The sequence below is a fragment of the Equus caballus genome, chromosome 1 (genome assembly GCF_041296265.1).
Source record: "Equus caballus isolate H_3958 breed thoroughbred chromosome 1, TB-T2T, whole genome shotgun sequence".
Taxonomy (NCBI): Eukaryota; Metazoa; Chordata; class Mammalia; order Perissodactyla; family Equidae; genus Equus; species Equus caballus.
In genome coordinates this window covers 63,474,028-63,489,630 of record NC_091684.1, presented here as the reverse complement: position 1 = coordinate 63,489,630, position 15,603 = coordinate 63,474,028, and the positions used below count along the sequence as shown (strand labels likewise).

At 47.0% G+C, this 15,603-nt stretch overlaps 1 protein-coding gene across 2 annotated transcripts in view; it reads left to right on the top strand.

Moving 5' to 3' along the window:
* The first annotated feature begins 2,712 nt into the window (after positions 1-2,712).
* Positions 2,713-15,603, top strand: part of DUSP29 (dual specificity phosphatase 29) — a 38,336-nt gene continuing 25,445 nt past the window's right edge. Inside the window, exons 1-2 of one of the 2 annotated variants that reach the window (XM_005602134.4) lie at positions 2,713-2,998; positions 14,624-14,854. In XM_005602134.4, coding sequence (XP_005602191.2) covers positions 2,835-2,998; positions 14,624-14,854 — 395 coding nt within the window. In that variant the 5' untranslated portion in view covers positions 2,713-2,834. 2 annotated transcript variants of the gene reach the window in all.

The window sequence follows — 15,603 nt, the reverse complement described above, 5'->3', positions numbered from 1 at the left end:
CAGACTAGGTGTCCCCTGCCACTACCACCACTCTTTTCTAATAAAATCTTCCCAGGGATTCTGACAGATCCTCATCATGAATGATGTGGTTTTCCACCCTTCCCCATCCTTGTCACCCTCTTTTGGGCATATTTAATGTGTGAAGGGTTGGAGGCTTGTGGGGAAGGGGGTCACCAGTCTTCTGGTCAACCACATTTAGAGTCTAATGGTGGTCATAATCCAGCAACCCACCAAATTCTTCTCTTGGCTTTATTTACTGGAACATCCTCTCTCTCTCTTATCTATCTATCTATCTTTCTATCATCTATCTATCTATCTATCTATCTATCTATCTATCTAATCTCAGATGTCTTTAGATATTTGATGTTTGCCCCCCTGCTGAACCTACATGCTCAGATGCCCCTCTTGCCTCCTTAGCCCTTGACTTGGGCTAGGGTTGGGGCTGAGACCAGCCCCTCAGACTCTCAACTAGATGGAAATCTTTCTTCAGACTTTGTCAGTTCCAGCATCTCTGACTCATTTAGTTCTTGGAGTAATTGCAGAAGGGGCTTTCAACCCTACTGCTCTGACTGTAGCACTTGATAGCAGGGACATTTGGACCCTGACATTTTGACCTCCTTGTACATTGATCCTGAATCTCTGCCTTGTGAATATTCTTTGCACTAAGAAATCAATAAAAGGGGCCGGCCCCATGGCCGAATGGTTAAGTTCGCATGCTCCGCTTTGGTGGCCCAGGGTTTTACCACTTTGGATCCTGGGTGCAGACATGGTACCACTCATCAGGCCACGCTGAGGCGGCATCCCACATAGCACAACCAGAGGCACTCATAACTAGAATATACAACTATGTACTGGGGGGCTATGGAATGAAGATGAAGAAGAAGAAAAAGAAGGAGGAGGAGGAGGAGGAGGGGGAGAAGGAGAAGGAGAGGAAGAAGAGGACCACGAAGAAGAAAAGATTGGCAACAGATGTTAGCTCAGGTGCCAATCTTTGGGGGGAAAAAAAAGAAATCAATAAAAGCTAAGTCTTTTAGCAGTTTCACAATGAATAATACCAGTAGAAATAATCACTCTAAATAAAACTGGCAGTAGCTAAACCTACAAATTGTGAGGAACATCTTTGGTTTGCTGAATACAAAGTTGCAGAGAAGAACAGAATGACCCCGACACAAGAAAGACCCCAACTCGTTAAGCAAAGGATGCGGGGAGACTGGTGACTCCCTCCCTACTCCCCTCAATCCTTCACGCATTAACGTATGCCCCAAAGAGGGTGACAAAGATGGGGAAGGATGGAAAACCATGTCATTCGTTATAAGGAAACATAGGAAGCCCTGGAAAGATTTTACTAGAAAATTAGAGGAAACTGGACAGGCCCACTCCTCTCAGCACTAAAAAGAAGGCCACAGTGGTAGAGCTTGGTGTGGGGATTGTAGGGGAGGAGGACATTTCCTCTCCCCAAATGTGGGTTCGTCTGGCCGGAGAACGAATTAAATTCACATGAGACAGAATAGCAAGAGAAAATTAAACAAAGCTTTATGAGGAACCATCGCCCAGGGCCTTTCTTCCCGAAGGAAGAAAGGGCACCGAAGAAGTGGGGTGCACACAGTGGTTATATACCCCCAAACACACAGTGGTTATATACCCCCAAACGGGGTGTTTCACGTGTGATTGAAATGTCCCTCCCACAATAGTCACAAGATTGCCCTGTCGGCACAGGTAGTGGTCTGCTATCTCAGAGGGCGTAGCTGGAGGCAAGTCTATTGTCTGGAGCTGGGTGGTCACAGGTGAGCACAGCAATCAGTCCCTAGCCTAAAGAAAGACACTTAATCCTTAAAGAAATGCCAGCGTTGGGAGGGGGAGGGAAGTTAGTTACAGGAGGTTACCAGACTAGCACAATAAAATGCAGATTTAAGTCCTTGCCTTTGGTATTGATTAAGAGTTTTTAGAGAGAAGGTCATCGCCTTTCTTCTTCCTGGTTCAGAGGGGGAGGCACCTTTTACAGATAGAGATTTACCTTACAAACGTAAATGTGTCCTAACAAAGGGCAAGTTCCATTCCTCCTTCCCTGTCCCAGTTTATCAAAAGCAATCAGCCTCAAATAATCCTGATGCCAAAGAGACATATCTTGGGGTGGCCAATTCCAGGTCCCCACAGGATCCTGGAGCAAAGAAGGCTAGAGCTAACAAGACAGGAGGATGAGAGAAGAAACCACTAGGAAGAGAGACCAGGGATGTGGAATTGGGACTTTTTTGGCATGCTAATACCATCTAGCATTTTTTAAATGTTTATCACATACCAGGGACTGTGCTAAGTACTTTCCATACTTTATTTCACTTAACTCTCATAAAAACATAAGAGAACAGCATTATGATTATTTTTCCCACTGAAGCCACTTGTCAGTGGTTTCTCGGGAAGCGACACAATGCAAATGAACACAAGCTTACAGAGTCTCCCGCAGTTTCACTGGCTGCCTCCACGTGATGCAGCATCCATCCCATTCACTCTGCAGAGATGGTTCCACAAACTCCCAGAAAAGACTAGAATGGAGAGTTCTTCTTCGGGCTGAGCGCCCTGACCCTCCCATTGGCTCTGTGCCAGCGGGCAAACCTCCCCTGTTCCAGCTATTCCAGGACAGAGCCCGGGCCAGGCCCCACAAACACCTGGCCTCATCCATCCCAAGAAAACAAAGCTGGGAAATCCCCCTGCCTGTCCTTGCCCTAGCAGCCACATGTCCTGCCTCTGTGGCTGGGCTGGGGACAAGCGTGAGGGCTCCAGGTACAGGACTCCCAAAGTTAAGAGTTTCAGGTCACATTGGTGAATCATTCTGCAAGCAGATGCCACAGGTCTCTTCTCAGACTGGGAAACATGCAAGGTCAGCGTCAGCAGATCTGACCCTAAAAATAGGCTCTCGGATGCCAGTCAAGGTGGCCGTGTGTGCAGCTGCCACACACCCCACGGACCAGCACCTCCTGACCCAGCCAGCTCCCAGCACGTACAGGTAAGGCCCTCGGGTGGGGAGGCTGACACCTCTTGGGTCTAGTCAAATGTCCTTTGAGGCCTGGGTGCGGAGATTAGAGGCCTCCCTTTCCACCCTGTTCTGGAACTGTGGAGAACAGCTGACATCCTTTTAGTATGAAAGGCTTCTTGTTGCCCTTTCTCTAGAGACTGCATGGAATTTTCTCCACTTCCCTCCCTCTAATTCTGAGCTTCCAGTTCAAGGACCATTTCTAGAGGATAATAGGGTGGGTTAAAGCTCATCAGTCTCTTCTGAAGCATTGGATGCTTTATATCACATATCATATTCCAGCAAGGGTCTGCATTTAGCCAGTAGAGGGGAAAAAAATTTCAGAGGGAGAAGGGGATAAAGACCCTGAAGTAACTCACACCATGTGTAGGGCAGCACAATTACAAATAAGTACTCAGCACCGCAGGGATGAGAATCCTTCCTGTGTCCTGGGTAACGCGGGGCACCAGTTGGACAGAGTGACTGTTTTCGAAGCTTTTCCCAGTCCTGGTGGGAGGATGAGGTTGGGGATGACTGCCCTGGGAAAGATGGGGATACTGGGTCACCGAGGGACAGAGCCACTCGACGAAGACAGCAGCATGTGTAGGTAGGAAGGTGGGAAGACGTCCTGTGTCTCAGACCAGGACTCTCCCATTAGACCCTGGTGCCCTTGTCCTATGGCCACAATGGCCCCTCATGGGCCTGGAACCCAAGAGCTGCTGGGTATGGGGCGGGGGTTGGGGGGAGGGGGCTCTGATTGTTCAGGAAAGCTGAACACATTCCAAGGGAAAAACCTCTCAAGTAAGAAGGGAAGGGGCATGAGGTGCACTTGTGGAGAGTCTCCTCAAGTTAAGGCCCCAGCACCTGACGGTCCCGGGTACTTGTAGCTTGTTCTGTCGCCCTGATCTCTCCCTTGTGGCCCCTCTTTATTCTCTTCAAGAGAAAATCATTTTGGTCCCACCAAATGACATTTACGAACAACACTTGAAGGGCTTCTGAGCTGAGTCCTGTACAAGGAAAGAGCCTTGGACATGGAGGGGAGTAGGAGAGGGTCTGAGGTTAGTGGGAGGTCAGTTGGCCCTGACGGCTCTTCAAGGGCAAAAGCAGATCTGTGCTGGGGGTGAGAGGGAAGGCAGTGGTCCTCCACCATCTGATAAGCTGGAGGCTCTCACTGGGGACACTTCAGTTCTGGGGTGACACTGGGCTTGGGGGGAATCTGGGTCCTATCTGAGAGTAGAATTCCTGCGGCTGTTGTCAACCACACAGGGGATGAGGAGCAGAGGAGGGGCACTGAGGCTTGCCTGTTAGCATTTCCTGCAACCCTGCTGAGGCCCAGCTGAGTCTACCTGGGGAGGGGACAAGCTGCCCTCCAGCAGCCACTGAGCCGGAGTTGGCCTTCCATAGACACTGCACAGCCTTTGTGTATTGGTAATGTTTCCTGGGGCTGACGATGTGCCAGGCACTGTTCCAAGAGCTTCTCTTATAAGCATTAACTCATTTACTCCTCACAACTACAATAACCCTATGAGGGATGTACTTCATCATGTTCATTTTCAGATGAGGAAACCGAGAAACAAGGAAGTGAAGTGGTTTGTCAACGTCGCAAAGTCCAGACAGTGGTAGAGACTAGAATCCAGTGTGCCTCAGAGTCTGATGGTATAGCCACTGTGCTCTAGTGCCCCTCAGTGGGGTGGGGGCAGCAGTGACATCTCACTCTCCTGCCTCCCTCGAGGCTCAGACTCAAACCTAGGTCCACCCCCAGGGAGGCCTGGGCCTGGAAACAGCTACTCCAGGTCTTCAGCCAGACTCCAAAGCAGATGGTGTTTGAATTTTCTCTTCTGGTGACCCTCCGTGGTTCCGGTGACCACTTCCACAGTAAATAGGGGCTTAAGTCTCATAGCAGCCTGGCACAGCCACCAGATATTAACTGGCTGGAGAGAGTCCTTTCTCCTCCTCCCAAAACCTTGCTTGCACATCATATAGGAGCAAATGAGTCCCATCACCCATAGGAGAATGTTCAGGCTTATTTATGGCCTTTCCCATCTGCCACAACTACCCTTCAGAGACCCTCAGCCCTGGCCAAACTGCTCTATTCACTCTTCCCTATTCTTGGCTCAGAACTTAGCTCCCAGCAGAGTTGGGAATTCTCCATCCACCCTTCTCCCTGCCTCCTTGTCCTCCCTTCATGAAACATTCTTTGAACCCATTTCAGTGTGCCAAGGACTTATATTATCTCATATAATCCAACAACCAGTGAGATGGATATTATCCCCATTTTATAGATAAGGAAGTTGAAGCCCAGGAACGTGAGACTCCAGGTCCTGTGAGAGCTCTTTCCATGCCTTCATACCACTTTGTGCTTCACACTGGGGAGGAAGGCATATAGAATTGAAAGGCCCAGCCCTGCCCTCAGGAGTGTATACCTTATGACCAAGAATATCGTGGCCTATCTATTGACATGGGTTGGGATGCTCAGCTGCCTGGTTTGAGTTCCAGCCATACCACTTACTAGCTTAATGTCGTTACTAACTTCTCTGACCCTCACTTTTCCAATCTGTAAAATGGGAAAAGCTATTCCCTGTCTAGAGATTTTGAGCGTAGATAATCACTGGGCACATGATAAAAGTAACCAAGTGTATAATCATTTCTCTGCATCCTGCTAGAGCCTCGATTTCTTAGTGAGCTTTTGTGGCAGGTTAAGAGCTGAGAGCTTAGCCCCCAGCCTTCCCCAGGCCCAGAGCCTCCTTTGTGCAGCATCAAGAGACAGGCTTACGGAGGAATAGTAGCCTGGATGGAATGGAGGGGAAGCAGACCCACGGTGAGGGCCGCACCCCCACGGTCTACCCCACCCCCATTTCTCCTCACACAAACAAGCCTCATGTTCTGAGGTGACGCACAGCAGGAAACAGTTCTTAAAAGATGTGGGTTAAAAGGCCATTTATTCCTGAGTTCACGAGCTGTGAAACTGCCTGCAGTGTTTCCACACATTTTCAGAGGCAGCAAAGGCCCAGCTACTTAGGAGTCAGGACCCGCAACTGGCCTGCTCAGATGTCATGGCCTCTTGTCTCCTGTGCCAGAACCTTCTCTTCCCTACTGGGGCCTAGGCTGCAGAGGTAAAGTTCATCCCAATGGCAGCCTTGTCTGAGGAGGAAGCCATGTGTGGGCCTCCAGCCTACTCACAGTTTCTGGGAGGCCTGACTCTGCCAAACCAAGATTGGAGAAATCAATTACGAGTCCATAAATTACCACACAAAGCACTTTAAAACCATTCGAAGAGTTAATCAAACAAGTTAATGACATCAACACCATAGTAGAAGGAATATTAAATTACCTCTTTAAATGACGCCTTTTCTGTTTTTTTAATAAAAGGATTTTATATTAATTCACTTAATTGCCTCCTGTTAATGTACTTGCCAGAATCCAAACAAAAAAAAAAAATCTGTTAAACTTGGATTATGTCTGATACATTAAGAATTAAATTATAGACAACAGAAAATTCCTGGGTTTTCACATCTAGGTTTTAATTTTTTAAAGATCCACAGCCTTTATTTCCTAGTTGTGAACATTTTTGCAGATTTAAGATGCATAAAGACAAGCACTGACCTGTAGTAAATTTAAAATATGTATATCTATATACATACACTGCTGCCAAATTCCGCCCCTCTACATACCCCAGCAGTAGGCATTACTGTGCTAATAGAGTAATTTGCCCAACCACAACAACATTTTTAGTCTCCTTTTATTTCAAGGCACATTCCAAGCCCAACTTGGGTGGTGTCCTGGAAGAAATGTGGTGTGCATGCATTTAAACACAGACGAACTTCCCCCAATTATCCCAATGCATTAGGACATAAATATGCGACATACACATATGCACAGATATAGAATAACTTCAAAGGGAGAGGCAAATTTTTTAAAAGATTAGATTTTAAAAGACTTCTAGAAGGAAGAGATCTTTCTGGCCCAGCCCATCCCCGGTGCTTAACAGACAGATGGGTGAGTAAAGCTGGGTGGAGGGAGGGGACAGGGCCAGGTCTAACTTCTGAGGTGAAGTCAAGGAGGAAGTTATGCCACTTCCCATCCCCACTGATGACCCACTAGAGCACCCCAACATGAGGTGATTTAGATTAAGCCAGGAGCAGGCTAAGGCAAGTCATGGGGGACGGGGCAGGGTGCTGCCCTCTCTATCTGACATCTGTCTCTAGTCAGAAGGCAAGGAAGTTTCCCTCAGAGGTAGATTTACCCCAAAGCTTCAGAACCCCACACTTGCACTGGCCTCTTCCAAGGCCCTGAACCTATTTGGTTTTCTTAAAGAAATTGTACAAGCTTCAGGACCCACAAAACTTGATTCCCCTCTGGTTTCCCGGGAAGCACTGAGGGACTAGAATGAACTTCTGACATGACCTAGGCCTGGCTCAGCCACCAGAGGCCTCAAGGAGAGCACAGCCCCATCTTTGTGGAGCTCACACTTACTAGGAGGATACTCAGTGCCATGCGAGACGTAAGGAACACTTGGTCAGGCCTTGGCCTAAAGCCCACCTTCCTGCACCTCAGCCCATAGTTTTAGCGTGAGCATCTATTACATCCAGAACAATTCTAAAATAGAACTTACACAGGCTTTTTTTTCCCCCTCCATATACTCAAGTAATACATGTTCATCACAGAAACTTTAGAAAAGATGATTCCTTAAAAAGAAGAAAAATCACACATAATTCTATCATACTAAAATAAGCATATAGCCAGTGTTGATATTTTGGTGAAATGTATTTTTGTATAAGAACAGAATCACACTGTACATGCTGCTTCATAAATTTCTGGTTTCTTCTCTCCACTGGCACAAGCCTCTTTCCCTTTAATTCCTCAGAACCCCCACAAAGGCGGCTGTCTGTTGTGTCTAACAGTTTCACCAAAGGCGTAGGGTGACAAAGAGGGGGCTGACATAGCTATAGGGCACCACAAAGTTGAACATTGGGAATCCTTGTTCTCAGCAGTTCTGTGGCTGTTTCTCCCCTGGACACTCCTCACCTGGCTGTCTCTGGCCCCCACCACCCTCACCCCACAGCAGGATCCCTCACATCCCTTCTGGAGATGTTCTAAGAGGCTCAGAACTCCCCTTGCTTTCTTGTAGGAACAATGTAGCTCTCTTTGTTTCACACCACCACTTTCAGAGTCATGCTTCAGGACTTACCTTTTTCTCATCAAAAAAATCTCCAATGGTGTTTTTTGTTAAGCAGGAGGCCTCTTCTGTGGCTCACATTCTTGGGCATAGATACTCCACCAGTTTCTGCAGGTTCAAGGGGTGCACTTAGACATTTAATTTTCCCACTGAAATGAATGATGCATCTCTCCACTCTGCTTCTCCCATACTCCATCTTAGAAAGCAAAAGAGTTCAGTTTGGGTTTTTTGTTTGTTTTTCTGTTTGTTTTAAAAAGCATTTCTACTCCTTTTGTTACAGCTCCATTTTATCAAAGAAGAAAATGAAGCTTAGGAAGGATGAGACATGTAGATCTGAGAGTCCTCAGTGCCCGGTGGGCCTACGAGAGCAGTGAATGGCCACAAGCCAATGAATGTAGGGAGAGAGGGACAGAGAGGCAGAGAAGATCCAGGAAAGTTCCAGGTCCTGGGAGCAAGCAAGATAGAGTGGAAATTACAAATTAGAAGTCACAAGCAGCTTTCTGCCCAGACTGTTCTGTTTGGTCAGCATAGGTAAACAACAGACATGGTTATTTATTACAAAATATGATTATTTATTTATTTATTTATTTATTTATTTATTTTTTTGAGGAAGATTAGCCCTGAGCTAACATCTGCTGCCAATCCTCCTCTTTTTTCTGAGGAAGACTGGCTCTGAGCTCACATCCGTGCCCACCTTCCTCTACCTTATACATGGGATGGCTGCCACAGCATGGCTTACTAAGTGGTGCCATGTCTGCACCCGGGATCTGAACCGGCAAACCCCGGGCCGACAAAGCAGAACAGAAAAAAATTCCCCTGAGTCCTGCCACTTGCCCACAGTATGGACATGTTGATGGGTTTTTTTCTAGTTAAAAAAAAAAATATATATATATATATGTATATATAATTACATATATACACTTTTTTTTTACATAAACTCAAATCGCAGTGTCAAAATTATAGTTTTGAATTCAGATCAAAGCCTTCCCTCATTGGGCAAGGGAAACCTGTATCTAAATGCAAGCTGTACCGTCGAAAATTCTGAAATGGAGTCAGAATTAATGTGTTGATTATTTCCAGAAATAGCTCCTCAGTGGCAAGACCACTGTTTCACAGAGGGAAACGGCACTCCAGGCCTTGGTGGTCAAGGCCCATTTGGCCTCTGCATTCTCTGTTATCACAGAGTCTTTAAATGTTTTAAAATTAGCAGCATTTTAGCTCAGGTTCCCTCCAAGGCGGACCCTGAGACCAAGGTTTCGGTGCAAGTTGTTCATTTGTGAAGTGCTCCAGCAAGCACGGTGCAGAGTGGAAAAGTGAGACCAGGAGGGAAGAGAGCCAGCAGAGGATGTGTGAGAGAGCAGGGTACCACTCTGGGCATGGGGCAGGAGCACACTGGGGAGCCTCCAAGAAACTGTGTAGAACAGACTCTAGAATGGTCCCAGTCAGGGTGGGGGAAGCTGGCGTATTTATCCACCAACTCCTGCCCCTCATTGGCAATAGCTTCTGTGAGCACTTCCCCATGCTTCAGATCTGACTAGTGCAAAGACCAGAAAATACCCACAACCAAGAGATTCAGGGGCTTGCAGGAGGAAACCTTTTGTGTATAAGGGAACTGTCCACTTACACTGCAGTGATCTGAGCCGAGGAATGGGATGGGACAAGGATAGCATCTGCTACAGCTGCCTATATTTAAAAATCAGCAGGTTTCTGGGGCTGGCCCTGTGGCCGAGTGGTTAAGTTCGCGCGCTCCGCTGCAGGTGGCCCAGTGTTTCGTTAGTTTGAATCCTGGGCGCGGACATGGCACTGCTCATCAGACCACGCTGAGGCAGCGTCCCACATGCCACAACTAGAAGAACCCACAATGAAGAATACACAACTATGTACCGGGGGGCTTTGGGGAGAAAAAGGAAAAAATGAAATCTTTAAAAAAAAAAAAAAATCAGCAGGTTTCTCATGAAACTCTGCCTTCTGACTTCTCATAAAAATATCAGACAATCCGGGCTTGCATTCTCACATGGAATGGCAAGTGGCTGCCCCTTCAGAGAGGGCATTTGCTCTCTAGTGTGCCACAGTCCCCACTACTCCCAGATGTCTCCAGCTTGAAGCCAATAGTTAGGTTTTTGCTTGTTCGTTTTATTCTTACATACCCAGTCCACTTCCCTGCTCTGTATTACCTGCCTGGCTCCTCTAGGAAGGAGCCTGAGTTTGCGCTGCTCTGAGGAGGAGGCAGGCTGATGCTGCAATAGGCCAAGTAGCCTTCAAGTTGGCATTTGGTTTCCTCGGGCCAAACCTTTAAATATGAAGCTGCAGCAGGAACCTGGAGGCCTTTCTGGACAACCTGCCCAGCTCTCATTATGACATTTAGCCTGTGATAGATATTGTGTGTGTCATCAAGACCTTGGCAGTTAATCTCTGGGTCAAATCTATGGAAACCAAACAGAACAGATTTGTCTTCCCCTTCCATCTTGGCTGTGATCTGGGAAACAGACGCTCCAACCTCTCTGAGGTTCAGAGATTTGGGAGCCATGCAGAGAGGGATGCACACAGGCCGCCTTCAGGATTTGGAAAGATTACAGGTCTGTGGTTTCTGGACAGTTCTGTGCTTTGTTCTCATTCCCCATCAAATCTGCGTGCTGGAGGATAATAGATCCCAGAGCTCCCTGTGCATGCCAAGCCACTCTGGGTAGGCCACACCACTTCCTCTTCTGTCTGGAAATTCAGCCGCGGCTTTCAGCACGGAGATGGGGATGGGGATGGCTCCTTCCACAGGATAATGAAGGAGGAAGGGCCTCAGCAAGGGTGAGGTCAGCTTCAGTGATCAAAGGAGGCAAGCAGAAGTTTCAGAATGCAATTTACTCCAGCATCTCCCTAAATCACCTCTTCTGAAGCTTCCTTTAGTGGTTCAAAATGGCCTAAACTTCCAAATTTAGGTATATGGTGCCCAGCTTCTACTTACTTTGAAATAAAAAGAGTTGGTGCCATGGACAGGCTGAGCTCCAGACCTCTCAAAATGAAGGTGCCTGGACCTGAAGCAAGCAGAGCTATAATGGCACTCTTAGGATCCTGAGGTGTCTGTGCTGGTTCCTGCCACAGAAGTTTCTGGCCATCCCTTGAAACAACTCCCCACTTTGTGACTGGAAATGCCAGCAGGCAGGCCCCAGAAGGGAGTTCATGCCTGAGCAACCACCCACTACAGGGGCCTGTCCATCCTGTATTCTGCACTCGGCTCACATTCACCCCACTTCCAAATTAGCCCAGAGGCTCAGTCCTGCTTCATCAGCTCTGGCTGAGTCCCTAGCAGGCTCACAGTTCTTTATTTATTCACTCCCTGAGTCATTCATTCACTCATTTCATTCATTCACCAAGCCATTTCCTCATACTACAAATACTTTCTAAACACCTCCCCCATGTCAGACACTGAGTCTACAGAGACAAAGAACTCTAAGGAGCTGTCTTCAAGGAGCCCAGAGGAAGGTCGTCCAGCCCCTCACTCCTCCCAGTCCTGCACCCTCCTTCTAGGCTGAAGACCTGGCCTCCACTTCAGTGAGAAGATGGAAAGTATATTGAGCACCCTTACTACCCTTCTCCTGACTTAACAGCTCCTGACTCTTTAGCCATATTACTCGTGGGCAATTATCAAATTTCAGTGAGCATCAGACTCACTTGGGAGCTTGTGAAAATACAGACTCCTAGGCCCTTACCCCAGTCCAGGGTGCAACCCAGGAATCTGTATTTTTAGCAAGTGCTGGATGAGTCTGAGAGAAGTGGTCTTTAGATCACACTTTGACAGACCCCAAAGAAGGGTCACCCCTGCTGCCTATTGCTCCCAACCCCCAACTCAGGATTTTGCAGAAGAAAGTTACAGATCCTGCCTTCCCACGATCCTCAAAGACACACACTGCTAGCTAGTGATCCTTTAATTTATCTACTGTGAACGTGGGAGAATCAAATTCTCCATAGAAGTGCTTTCAACCCCTTCTTTTTCTTTTTAAAACTTTTTAATGGAAATTTCAAACACATACAAAGAGAAACAGTAACTACCTTACGACCATCATCCAACCCCAACCACCATTATCCACAGCCAATCCTGCCTCATCGCACCTCCACCTATACTCCCCACCCCACACACAATATATTATTACATTTTCCAACTATATCGTCTTTGAAGCAAATCCCAGACATTAGATCATTTCGTCTGAGTATTTCAGTATATGTGTCTAAAAGATAAGGCCCTGTGATGTAACTTAACTGTCCTCTGAATCTCATGCAAATTGGTATTTAGATCTAGACTCTGAAGACTCTGATCAAAGATTCAGGTTTTTCTTTGGTGAGACTACTTTTGTGGTGGTGGTACGTTCTTCCATCAGAGGGCCCATAATGTCTGATCATCTCTTCTTATGTTACTAGCAGTCAATATTCAATGCCTACGTCCGTTAGCTCATTGGCTGTTATAAAATGGTGCTTTCTTCCTTCTTTATTACCTGGAATACTTCTATAAAAGATAAAATTTCCCTCATCTACCCAGTAGTACAGTTTGTATCAGAAAGGAACAATAAATGCTGGATTCTTTCCCTTTACTTATCCATCTGCAAAATAACGAGCTGGTTCTCTAGCATCTTCCAACAGTGAACAGTTGTTTTAAGTATCATTACTATTTCGATGTTTGACATGTTTCAATTCGCTGCAATTGTTTTTATTATTCATGTTCAAATTGTTCCATTTTTGACAAGAGGGAGCCTCTTTGAGTTTATTCTGAGTCCTTTTCACATGATCCTAGTGGTCTTGGAACTACCAACTCTTTTTTACATTTTTCAGATCCCTGGCCTGCCCCTCCTCACACTGCATCCCCCACCCTACCCCCTCCCATTCAGCAATTACTTCTCAGAAGACAAAGACCGTGTGTTACAAACATTCTCAACTTACAATCATCCTCATCTGTAAAATGGAGATAATAATAGCGCCTATCTCCTCGGGTTGTTAAGAAGATTAAATGAGTTAATAATTGTAGAGCACTTGGAACAGTGCCTGGCATAAAATACGTGCTACATAAATATTTGCTAACTAAATAAATAATATTTCCTCCCCATCACTCACCTCCATGTTTCTCAGTTACCTCACTTTTTACTCCTTCCTTCCAGTCTCAGAGCACCAGGAGCAAAACTTCCCTTCCAAGGGTGTCTGAGTGTAGATGTATCAGTCGTTCAACTCAGGGAACAAACCTGCCCAATTCCACAGTGAATTCATTTCCTTGGGGACAGTGGACACTCTTCTCCTGCATTTCACTTGCAGACCCTGACAAGCTCTCCAAACACACGTGTCAATCTCTAAACCCAGCTTTCTACCTTGGAACATCTCTTCTGAACCCCTAGTAAGTCAGCACAACCACCAGCCTCCTAGTGTGTGAGCGGCAAACAGTGACTTCAACTGTCTTAACAAGCTGACTAACCCTCACACAGCCAAATCTCCTCCTACTCTGTTGATCGAAAACAAATAAACAGCCAGTTTTCTTAATCAGCAAAATGGGTTTATTTTGGAAGAACAAAGAATTGCAATTTGGGACATGGTCTATTGTGAACCTCAGGCAAGTCTGGGAAAACAAAGGAGACAAACATTCTTTATGAAGTTGGGCAGGGCTGTTATTAACAGAGAGTCTATTGGAGGAAACTGAGAGTTTGAAGTATAGTGACTTTTCATTAGCTGAGTTATGGCAGTCTCTTATTGGCTGAGCTCTTGCGGGACAAGAAGGAATTTCTTCCTTCCTTCTGCCAGGGTAGTAAAGTAGTATCACTTCCTGTCCAGAGATGCAAGGTATGGCTCTGCCTGTGGGGGTCTGTAGCCTCCTGACTCCATTTTAAAGGAGGTTTCTGTTTATTAATTCTCACAACCCTACGGCTTCTGAAGCCCCGAGAATGTATATGGCTCCCAGACTACACAGGCTCTGGATTTCCAGATGTGCCCCTTCCAGTGGCCGACGGCTCTCTGCGCATGTTGAGTACCACCAACCTGGAATGGCAGGGACCTTCTGGGCCTTCCTATTCGGGTTCCAAATGGCCCAAACAAGCAGATTCCATTCAGATAAAGGAAAAAGTAGGCACTAAAGAAGAGGTAAAATCTAAAGGAAAGGAGGCAAGAGACCGGCTGCTGCAGGGATTTCTTAGGCCTGAAGCCGACCTCTGGTCTGTGGCAAATCCTCCTCAGCCCACGTCAGAGGGTGCCCAGCACTCTTGCTCTGGTGGAGACTGGAATGTTGAGGAAGTGTTGTTTAACTGTCATCATGGCCTCCCTGCTTGCCTCTGTGGCCTGGGAGGAGGAAGCAGGAACACAGCAGGCCAGCGAAATGCCTGCCAAAGCTTAAGATCAGCTTATCCCTACCTCTCTTTGTGAAGCCCATTTCCTACCTCTGTCCCCTGCTAACCCCAGTCCTGACTTTCTCTCATGACCAGCTGCAGAAAGGAAAGCAAATCCCTTGGCTCCAAAATGACATCCGGAGAACCGAAGACAAGCCTCAAGAATGCCTGCCCATCTGCCCGGAGGCTGCTGCCGAAGGCAGAGGAGGAGGAGGAGGCAGACTACTGCGCCCCTGGGGCCTTCGAGTTGGAGCGCCTCTTCTGGAAAGGCAGTCCCCAGTACACCCACGTCAATGAAGTCTGGCCCAAGCTGTACATCGGTGACGAGTAAGTCCCCAGGCCAATCCTCACCTTCAGCCTCGCCCAGGAGAAGGCAGCCAGCCCCTCCCCAAGTCACACCCTCGCCACCTCTTCACTATGAGCTTTTGCTTTTTAGCTTAGTTATTTTGTGAGAATTCTTTTAGTTAGGTCTAGGTTTATTTTCATATTACAGAAAACTCAGAAAAGGGGCTTAAGCAAGACAGAGCTTTATTTCTGACTCACATAAAGGAAGTCCAGAGGAAGTCAAGTTGGGGCCGTCACGGCAGCTCCAGGGTCATCAGGAACCTAGGCTTCTGTGCTTCTGCTCCACCATCCCAAGGGCGTGGCTTCCTTCCTCATGGTTACTGCATGGCTCAAGATTACTGATAGTGCTCCAGCCATTATCTAGGATCCAGACCACAGGAAGGCAGAAGGGAGTGAAGAACAAAAGGGCATCTTTCCAAAGGGAAATCTCACCTAAGACTTCCCCTACCCCTAGCTGCAAGGCAGGCTGGAAAATGTAGTTGTTTATTTTAGCTGGGTATAACACCAGCATGAATAAAGTCAGTTCTCAGTTTGGTGGCATAGAGCACATTAACCCATGTGTTGGGAAGCATAGGCCTAGCAAAGTTGAGATTGCTGTTCCCTCCACTAAATTTTTTTTCTCTTTTTTTTGTGAGGAAGATTGGCCCTGAGCTAACATCTGTGCCAATATTCCTTTACCTTACGTGGGATGCCGCCAGAGCGTGGCCTAACAAGCATGGATTTGAACCTAT